At 57.6% G+C, this 9,745-nt stretch overlaps 2 protein-coding genes across 3 annotated transcripts; both read right to left on the bottom strand.

Annotated features, from left to right (window-relative positions):
* Nucleotides 1-389: 389 nt before the first annotated feature.
* LRRC73 (leucine rich repeat containing 73) lies at nucleotides 390-3,739 on the bottom strand. Of its 2 annotated transcripts, XM_036869334.1 has the most exons (6): nucleotides 2,949-3,739; nucleotides 2,166-2,326; nucleotides 1,697-1,819; nucleotides 1,208-1,308; nucleotides 845-1,067; nucleotides 390-698 (listed from the first exon to the last, which is right to left on the bottom strand). In XM_036869334.1, the coding sequence occupies exons 1-6, from the start codon at nucleotides 3,218-3,220 to the stop codon at nucleotides 628-630; spliced, it is 951 nt and encodes a 316-aa protein (XP_036725229.1). In that variant the 5' UTR covers nucleotides 3,221-3,739; the 3' UTR covers nucleotides 390-627. The 2 variants fall into 2 exon arrangements, with proteins under 2 accessions (XP_036725229.1, XP_036725230.1); XM_036869335.1 differs by lacking the exon at nucleotides 1,697-1,819.
* Nucleotides 3,740-5,287: 1,548 nt separating this feature from the next.
* Nucleotides 5,288-9,728, bottom strand: YIPF3 (Yip1 domain family member 3). Its single transcript, XM_036868618.1, has 9 exons — nucleotides 9,489-9,728; nucleotides 8,635-8,832; nucleotides 8,342-8,448; nucleotides 7,012-7,057; nucleotides 6,782-6,874; nucleotides 6,494-6,625; nucleotides 6,184-6,297; nucleotides 5,862-5,985; nucleotides 5,288-5,767 (listed from the first exon to the last, which is right to left on the bottom strand). Exons 1-9 carry the CDS (start codon nucleotides 9,567-9,569, stop codon nucleotides 5,619-5,621), a joined length of 1,044 nt encoding a protein of 347 aa, XP_036724513.1. The 5' UTR covers nucleotides 9,570-9,728; the 3' UTR covers nucleotides 5,288-5,618.
* Between the last annotated feature and the right edge of the window lie 17 nt (nucleotides 9,729-9,745).

Raw genomic sequence — 9,745 nt, 5'->3', positions numbered from 1 at the left:
CCCCCCCTACCACTGCTCTGCCTGGGGCTTCCCTGGGCACAGAGCATCAGGCGGTGGGAGAGGGTGTACCTCAAGTAACCCTGGCAGGGCCCCTGAGTCTCTCCTTGAGGTAGGGTCCAGCCCAGCTCGGGGGAGGGCTCTTTACCTCAGTTACGATCCTTACAGGGCCTGTGTAAGGTGTCACCCCAGAACCCCAGGTCCTGTAAGTCAGAGACCTGAGCCAGACCTGTTTGAGACATTTGGGGCCAGTGGACGCTGCCTGGAGCTTGGGCCGTGGGGTGGCACTGCCCCCTAGTGATGTCTAGTGGTAGTTCCAATTCCTCCCTTGCTGCCAGCCCCCAGTGACCAGAGCCACACGTAAGGTTGTTGAGTTCATAAAATCTCTTCCGAGCCAGCGGGCTGCAGCCAGAGCTGCCAACAAGTCCAGAGGCATTGCCTTGGGTTCCAGTGCCCCCAACGATTTTGTTTAGTCACAGCTTCCAGAGCCTCCCACCATGCTGCCAGGAGCTGCCAGAGCCCCAGGCACACCACCCCCCCACCCTCCTAAGCCCCAGGGCCTGACCCTGACATCTGGGGCAAAGTGCTGGAGACGCAAATGTAATGATGCGCAGAAGCCTGAATGGAGAGTCACATCTCCGTCTCAGCCAACAGACTGTCCCCTAGTCCTGACGTCATTAGCACCATCTGAGAGCTGGGATCTGTGGAAGGGCAGAGAGGTGTTCAGACCACCATGCATTCCTCTGCTGGGGACCACAAATAGAAGTAGCCTAAGTTTCTCACACCCACTCTCCCTGGTCCCAAGCCTCTTTCAGACCTGGCTCTGATCAACCCTTGCGGCTCTTACCACTGGGGCACATCCAGGAGCTACTGCCCCTCTGGTGGGCAGCAGGCTCCCGCCCTCTCTCTCGTTCCTGGGTGTCGCCAGCCCCTCCTGCCACCTCCTCCTCCTCCTCCCCCTCAGAGAGGAGGTCACAGATCTGCTGCTGCAGCTCCGGGCTAATGCTGTTCTCAGCCAACACCAGACTCCGCAAGGCTGTGGGGTAATTTTCCACCATGTCCAGCAGGGTCTGTAGTGGGGAAGAGTACGGAAAAGGATGAACACAGTTAAGGCAGCTCCTGACTCCAACCTGCCACCCCTTCAGTATGTCCACAGACACACTGGCTAACCTCAACCCCTGGCCCATCCCCAAACATGAAGGCTTCTCACCTGAGCTGACTGGTTGGTGAGCCCTGTACCCTCCAAGTCTAGGACCTCTAAGGTGCGGCTGGAGGCCACAGCTACAGCCAGCATCCCTGCCACATGGTCACCTGGGGAGATAGTACACGTGCACACACTCACCAGCAGTCATTCACAGGCCTGCTAACCCTTTCTCCCCACAGCCTCCCCACTGCCCTGACAACCTTAGAATCCACCCCCAGGCGAGGAAACGCTGGCAATTGGTAGGTGGCCAGGAGGGGAGCATTGTGACTGATGAGTGAATGGATGAAGCAAGCCAGGCCCAGGGGCGGTGATGGATGCTCTGATCTACCTGTTGGTCATCTGGTCCTCAACACAGGTGGCTCCTCTACTTCCACCCAGAACCCCCCTTCTTCTTTCCTCCGCCAGTGTGCTGGTTACCATGGCAACTGATGGTCCCAGGTTCTTGGACAGGGGTGAGGGGTGGTGAGAATCAAAGGGGGCTTTCTTGAGCCTCACCCAGGGGGTTGTAGTCCAGATTGAGGACGCGGACCTGGGAGCTGTGGGCCACAGCAATGGCGAGGCGGCTCCAGCCCTTAGGGGTGATGCCAGGGTTGGCGCTCAGCGTCAGCTCCTTCAAGCCTGGGCAGCATCATAGCGAGAAGCCAGGATGGAGAGGGTCAGGTCTTTCTCAAGCCCATCCCCCACCTGGGGATCTCTGGGGTATCCCTAGTGACTGAGAGCTACCCCACCTCCTCCACAGAGCTCCAGGGACATTAGCGGCCCATGCCTTTCCTGCCCGCTGCAGCCTGGATACCTGAGTCTCCATCCTGCTCAGCTCCCAATCCTTCTCCCTCCTAAGAGGATTCGAAAAACATTCTCACCCACACAGTCAGAGCCCTCATCTCTGGGCCATGCCCCCTGCCCTCTGCACTGAGCTTTTCATGAAGGCCACACTAGCCCATGCCCTCAGCGGGGCCCTGCTCACCAGACTTGGCCCCATCAGGGGGGAGGAGGCCACAGATGAGGTTGATGGCTTCATCACCTAGCATGCAGTCCCCCAGGTCCAGAGCCACAAGGGCAGGGTGGAGGGCCAGAGCTGGATTCAGCAAGGCCAGCCCCGCATCGGTCAGAGGGCTCCCATGCAGGCTGGGGGGGTGAGACCAGAAAGCAGAGGTTACTGCAGTCATCAGCCCTTACTGTAAGGGAGAAGGGGCGCCCTCCCTTATGGTGAGCTGTAGAGCTGAGGGGGACATTCAGTCACAGCACTTGGGAGAGGCCTTGGGAAGGAAAAAAGAAAATTCTAGACTCTTAAGAATGCAGTTAGAAGGGGAAAATTCGGTTTCTTTTCTGGGGCAGGGACTGGGATCCAGATCAGAACACAGAGAAAGGGTGTGTGGGTGGTGCTTTGGACAGAACGTAGGGGCAGGGATCTAGTCCTCAGGGGAGTATTCCTTCTTGGGTACTGAGCAGCTACCCCGGAGAAGTCAATGCGGGTGATTAGGTTGGGAGGTACACGGGCCCTGCCAGGAAGGGGTGGGTATTCTATATCATTTGGGGTGGAGCTGGTGTTCAAAGTCTGGAGGTGAGGCAGGAGCTTGGAGGGTGTTGTGGAGGTATGGGCAGAGGAATGAGGTGCGTGAATAACGGGTGAGAAGGTAGGCTGGTGCAAAGACAGGTACCAGAAGGTGTGCGGAGGAACAGGAGATGGCAGAGGGAGTGCGAGGAGGGGTGCGGTGCCCGGGACCCCTTTTAGAGGGAGCGCACTCACAAGAGGGACTGGATGGAGCGGTTGGTCCGCAGCGCCTCCGCCAGCTGCTTGATGCGGCTGGGGCTGGACACGACGCCCAGGTTAAGGTTGAGCTGCGCCAGGGACGTGGCCCCGGCCAGGGCCCGGCAGATGCGGCCGAAGTCGCGGTCGCAGAGACGGCAGCCGCGCAGTGAGAGCAGGCGCACGGCGTTGTCGCGCAGGCCGCGGCAGATGTCCCGCACTTCGGCGCCTGACAGCGGCTCCCCCGATATCTGGATGGAGCTGGGCAGCATCGTACCCACGGCTGGGCCTCCGGGCCGGGGCCGGGGCCCGGGCCGCGGCCGAGGTTGGCGGGGCCGCGGGCGGGGTCGGGGCCGGGGTCCGGGCTGGGGTCGCCGACGCAGCGGGGGCAGAGGGGGAGGCAGAGGCACAGGCGGCGGAGGCGGGGGCGGCGGCTGCGGAGAGGAGCGCCGGGGCCCGCGCGGAAGCCGGCCGGGATTGCGGAGGCGCCGAGGTCGCCGGCCGGGCTGACACCGCGCGGTGCTGGGGCCGGGGCGGACCGTGCCGTCCGTGTCTGGGCGGCGGGCCGGGGCGCGCGTTCTGGGGCCGGGCTGGCGCTGCTCCGCGCTGGTCTTCGTCCCTCGCGGTTACGGCGCCGGCTCAGGGGCCTCGGCTTAGGACGCGCGGGACCGGTCTCCGCTCGGAGGCCGCATCTGCTCCCTCCCTTCCTCCAGCCCCACTCCCCCTACCGCCCCGCAGGGAGAGCCCGAGGCGGGCAGACGGGCGGGCCGGCAGGCGGGCAGCGGGTGGCGGGCGGCAGCTCGGGCTCAGGCTGCTGCGCAGGAGCGGGCGGCGGGTTCCCATGGCAACGGTATCGTCACCACCGCTCGCCCCGCCTCCTGCCCGGCCTAGGCCACGCGGGCACACGAGGTTTGCGCACACCTGCTGTTCAGGAGCGGTGGGGGCGCTCTTCCCCCGGGTGTAGGGCGAGACAACAGGTGGCCAGGTGGAAGCCTGGGACGGGCAGGGGGTGGGGAGGGGAGAATAGAGGCACATCACGTGGAGACGGCATTTGAGACAGTTACACGGTTCTTTTGCTCATTTTCTCGTCGTTCCCCGTTCCTAAAGGCCAGACCCCTCGGTGCCTTCGCCTGGATCCCAGGGACGCCCCCCACCCCCGTCCAGTTTGGAGGTCCCTAGGGCCCTTTAACTCGCGCCTCGCCCCGCCCCCGCGACAAGAGGCGCCGCGTGCGCGGGCATTCCAGGCGCGAGGAATTCCTCGCGTGACCCTCGCCAAGATGGCTGCTCGCAGCGGCGGCGCCGGGAGCCCCGGCCCGGTGGAACCCCAAAGGGTCCTTGAAGCAGGTGAGCCGCAGGTAGATGCAAGGCGCTGGTGCCGTTCCTTTCCCAGGTGATTAGGGCACTGCTGATGCTCTGACGTCCTCAGTATCCGTGGGACTGGAGTAGCCAAAATGAAGGGGGGTGGGGTACCAGGAGAGCGGCCTGGAGTGGCTGTGGGGCCGTGAAAAGTGGGCCGGAGCTTTCAGTAAGGGCACACTGCACAATACAGGCAGTGTCCTTAGAACGTTGTCCACTGGTGATAGTGTAGGGGCCTCACATCACATAGGATCACATAGCGTGAATGAAGGGTACATCTTTCTTAGTCCCTTTATTAGAAGGGAAAAACGCTAACCCAGATTTACTAGAGTAATGAATTTTTTTTAAATGAGTAATATAAACAGTGAAGGGAGGTCAAAGATTCTGTTCCCTCCATTAACCACCTGACTTAAGTGGAACAGATTAAATGGGTAGTGGGAGCGGATGGTGCTGTGCTTGGGGTGATTATTGCTTTTAAGAGTAAACAGCACTCTTGAGAGAAAGGACTGAGAGAACTCCTGAAGAAAGGTTTGTTCCTCTGGCCCCAGTATAACCAGGGCAAAGCCAACTTTGGCTTCAAATGTGCACCTCCACAGAAAAATTATCCCTACACAATGGTCCAGGTGCACAAGGGCCTTGTAATGACATGGTGTTGGGTCTGGAAGTTTTTGTCCAGTTGTCACTGCTCCATAGGCATCCCAAGAGTGAGGCTGAGCCCAGACTTAAGCCAGGTGCACTGTTCCATCAGACTTATGGTTCTTGAGTTTGAGGCCTCCCTAATGCTGCATGGATCTTGTGCTCCCTGCCCTGGGGGGCAGGTTCCATATTCAGTCTTTCAATGCAGTCTGGGTTGTCCCACTTTCATTATGCTTGGATAGGGGTATAATGAAGTGAGCATGTGACATTACCAACACTGACAGAACAGGAAAGTGTACAGGAAGTAGGGTGGCAGGGAGGACCACTGGAACAGGTAGCTGCAGTTCCAGACTTCAATCAATATTTTAATTACCAAGTCTATATTTAGCAAGACAATGTGGAAGAGATAAAGAGGAAGGAAGGGGTAGGTGGTTGAGAGGACCTCAGAGGAGCTGACCCACTTTCTGCACTGGCTGCAGAGCCCTGCAGTCCTGGCCAGGACTTCCTGGCCTTGTGCCCTTCAGAAGCTCGACAGGCATCAAGGAGGTGCTTAAGTGGCTACAGCTCTGTGGCAGCTGCAGACCCCTCAAAGAGACACATGTCATCAGTACTGTCCTTTAATCTTCCTCCACTTTGCAGCTGGGGGAAAGGGGGGCCGGCCAAGGATCTCAGGTGGGGTCAGTGTGACTGCAGGGTCACCGCGACAGCCTTGGCTGTGGCGTTGAGCACAGTGGTGGGAAGCCTAGCAGCAGGGAGCACAGCGGGGATGTCTCTCGGGACCCTCTGCATGGGTGGGATGTTGGGGCCCTCCAGTGTGTCCAGGATCCCTGAAAGAAGGAGGATGGAAAGTGAGTGAGGGTTGGTAGGGCCCTGCCCTAGGCAGCTGTCCTCCCTCTCCCCTGCACCCCTCCTGTCACTTACCCTCTACCACCTTGTGGTAGGCAAAATGCAGATAGAGCAGGAAAAGCATGTGCAGGGTAGCCAGGGTGCCACAGAGGAGCAGCCGCTGTGTGGGGCCCACAGTCCGTGACACCAACACTGCCACCTAGGGCAACAGGAATACAGCTCAGAGGACCTGATCCAAGTGAGTAGTGTAGAGAAGCCACTCTTACCCAGAGCAGAACCGTCTTTGGGCTCTTCCCTCCCATTCAGAGCCCCTTGTGGGATTGGGCCTGAGCTCTGGGCTGTTTTCCCTACTCCTTTGGAGGACAGCCCACCCCTGGAAACCTCCTGCCGAGCTTACCATGCGTAGGGTGGACAGCCCACCCACCAGCAGCCAGAAGAGGTAGAAGAGGGCATGGAGATGGATGTTATAGGTGATGAACAGGACAATGCAGTGCCCAAAGAGGCCGTAGCCCTAGGAAAGAGGATGGCGGAGAGGAAGATCACTCAGGCTGGGCTGGCCTCTGGACCCTCATGGGGGCCCTGAGAAGTAAATGGTCCATTGGCCAGCTCACCCCATTCCAGGCCCTGGGGCCCTAGGACAGATGCAGACCAAAGCCTGGTTACTCTTTTAAGATCACCCTTGCCCACCACCATGCTGGACTCCTTACCAGCAGCGCCAGCATCTGGAGCATGGTGATCTGGGCATTGCACAGGTAGGCGAGGAAGTAAATGAAGGACGAGACGCCCAGCCAGTAGCCGAAGCAGGTGCCAATGGCTGTGCCCATCAGGGTGCCCTCCCGCTGTGGGGTGAAGGCTCTAATTAGTCCTGGGAGGCCTCTTGTTTCAGCTCACCCAGGGCCTTCCTCAGGGGCTGCTTCTATCTTACTCCACCATCGTCTCCTTGGGCAGCTTTCAACTCATTTAGGCCACCCCCCAAAGTCCTCTGTCCTGCTTACGATAATGGTGTCAGACGTCTTCATCCCATGGAGGAGGATGGCCACCAGCGTGAAGACAAGCATGAGAGGTCCGTAAAGCTCACCTGCGATTTTCTGTCAATATACCAACTCATTCAGGCTGGAGGGTACAGTGGCTCTTCCGTTTATGCCTTCCCAGGCTTTGCGTGGCGGCCCCACCCTCTGCCCTAGTGCCTCCCCCGGCTCTTCCAGACATGCTACCCGCTATTCACCTGGGGGAAGTTGACCATCTTGATAGGGATCATGGACTCCAGGAGCCTGGGAGGGGAGAGGAGAGATGAGAGCAGAGGCAGCACTAGGCTGTGAGGTTCTGGAAAGCCTGAATCTTAGTCATCTTGCTAACTGAGGAGAACATGCTGGATGGTAAAGGGAGAAGAGGGTGGTAAGGACAGACAAGGAATGAGGAAATCACTTTCTTGCCCCTGAATGCTTCCAGGAAGAACAGCCTTCTGATGCTGTGCTGACTGATGCAGCAGCAACACAGAGAATTTAGAGAGCCCTGCTGGGCCTTGGGAGAGGACTTGGCCCCCGTTACCTATGTGACCTGATCCCCTTTAAACCTCAGCAGAGAATGCCCCAAATTCAAGGCTGTGATGGTAAAGCCCTGAGAAAGGTTTAGAGGGAAAGTTGTTACTTGAGGGAACCAGCGTGCCTCCTGCCTCTTCCTGCTTATCATTCCTCCAGGCACCACTGAGCATTTTCTTGAAAAATACATTTGAAGTGGTATGAAAATTCCAGGCAGAAGGAATAAAAGTACCAATAACTTCCCCACTTAAGTGACTAACTAGCTCCTAATAATACCTTGGATCTTGACTAAATTTTACTTCCTCTGAGAAAGCTGCCCTGTCCAATCCTCCAGCCAACCCTGGGTCAGGTGTCCCTCCTGCGTGTCCCTTCATATGGCAAATGAGTGCTCGAGGGCTGCACTCCAGGGTAAGGCTCCCATCTATCTTCACCACTGAATCAGACACAACTACTGTAGTGCCTGACGCAGAGCAAAAGCTTAGTAAATACTTGCTGAGTGGTACAGGTATTTGATAAGCATTGGCTGAATTAAAGGATAAGCAAAGAACGAAACCAAGATTAAATCCAGCTCTCGAAAAGTCATTCAACAACTAGGTATCGATATTCTAGTTCAGAGACTGTTCTGGTGCTGGGAATAAAAATGTGAAACAGAGCCTGCTTTTGAAAAGGAGGTCTCTGGGGAGACAGACCCAGGAATAAGAAAGTACAGCACTGCTGAAGTATTATCTGTTAGAGGAAAGCACAGAGCTCTATTGGAGCACCAGGAAAGGACAAACTGGCAATGGGGAGCAAAGGAAGTGACATTTGAGCTAAGCTTTGAGGGAACATGAGTAGTTTGCTAGATGGAGAAGAGGAGGAAGGCAATGTGTTATCGCCATGCCCTGTTCCGTGACTGGTAAGAGGTATAATGTGGCTGGGGTCACGAAGAGGGGAGTCTAAGGGTTTGGTGTCCGGTTGTAGTTTGGATGAAGGACTAGGTGTTAGGGGGGCAGCTTCTGTCAGGAGGAGGATCCTCACCTGCTTCGCACCTGGGCAGGCTCCACATCAAAGTAGGGTCTCAGGATGTCGATGTTGGCATACAAGCTGAAGGCCCTGGAGGCTTGTCTCTTCCCTGCCTGCCACATCTGAAGCAAGGAAGACGGGTGGGGTGGGAGGGTACTGTGAGACTCTTGGCTCTATTGCTTATTTTTTGTTGGATTTCTACATGGTTCTAACTGGACAACCTGGGATGAACTTCACCAACACCAACTCCAGAACCAGGGGCCTCCTAGGTATACTTTTCCACCTGTCACGGAGCCAATCTTGCTTACCTGATCAGCCACCTGCCGGCTCAATTGTCCCTTAAAGCCCTTCATGCCCAGGAACTCCCCATCCTCTTCTTCAGCAGCAGCTGCATCAGCATCCACTTCTTCCTCACGCAGGCGCTGATGCAGCTCACCCATGTCCTCGAAGCTGGAGCCTGAGGTATCATCCATGTTCTCCATGTCAATCACAGCTGAGCCCCCCCCCTGTGAAGACAACAGATCCTAAAGTGCAGTGCCTTTCTGCTCCATCCGTTAAGTCCTTCTCTGTTCACCACAGAGTTTGGGGCTCTGTTCACCACAGAGTTTGGGGCTCTGTTCTTACACTGCTGGGGATATGGCTTGGCATTACCATAGATCACGCCATTCTCTCCCCCTCATTTGCTCTCAGAACCCTTGGTTGTTTGGCTGTCTTTTCTAGCCTGGGAAACCTATTCCGTCTTCCATACACGTCTTTCTCCTACCTTCCCTACCAAAGCCCCCAAAGGGCTACAAAAGTGCCCATTTCCTTTGTCTTTCCCAACCCCAAAACAAGGCTGTGCGCGCACAATGTGGTTTTGGCCAGTGAATCCCGCCCACTCCCAAGCCCACTCCTGCCCCGCGCCATGCCTGACCCCGACCGACCTTCTAACTTGTGTGGAAAGCAAGAGCAAGCGGGCCCAGAGACCTGAGGCCCCTGGCCCAGTCTGGACCTTTCAGGTCAGCACTAGCCCCACTGCCTTTCGTGTGCACGAAGACCCAAAGAAACGAAAAAGTGTTGCAAATGGAGCAGACTTCCAGGCTCCGAGGGAGAGTCCCCACGACAGTTCAGGACGGCTGCCGGCCTTGGGGGCTGCTGGCAGCCGGAGCCGTGGGGCCATTACCTGGATGTTTTCTTCGAACCCTCCCCATTCCGGGCCAGCCCCATTTCGGGCGCCGCCGGCCGGCGCCGCCGGAGTTGCCATGTCCCTCGAGGGCTCCCGTCGCTAAAGCCCGCGCTAGTCCCGCGCGCGGAAGAGGAGTGGGAGAGACGTGGGCCTGACGCAGGGACAGGTCCACGGACGAGAAAGAAAGGTGGGATCCGTCGGAACGCAAAAGAGAGAAACCCGGATGTTTGGCCCAAACTGACTTCCGGTAGCTG

Source organism: Balaenoptera musculus, chromosome 11, assembly GCF_009873245.2.
Source record: "Balaenoptera musculus isolate JJ_BM4_2016_0621 chromosome 11, mBalMus1.pri.v3, whole genome shotgun sequence".
NCBI lineage: Eukaryota > Metazoa > Chordata > Mammalia > Artiodactyla > Balaenopteridae > Balaenoptera > Balaenoptera musculus.
Note: the sequence above shows the minus strand (reverse complement) of the source record. Positions and strands in the feature narration are given on the sequence as shown.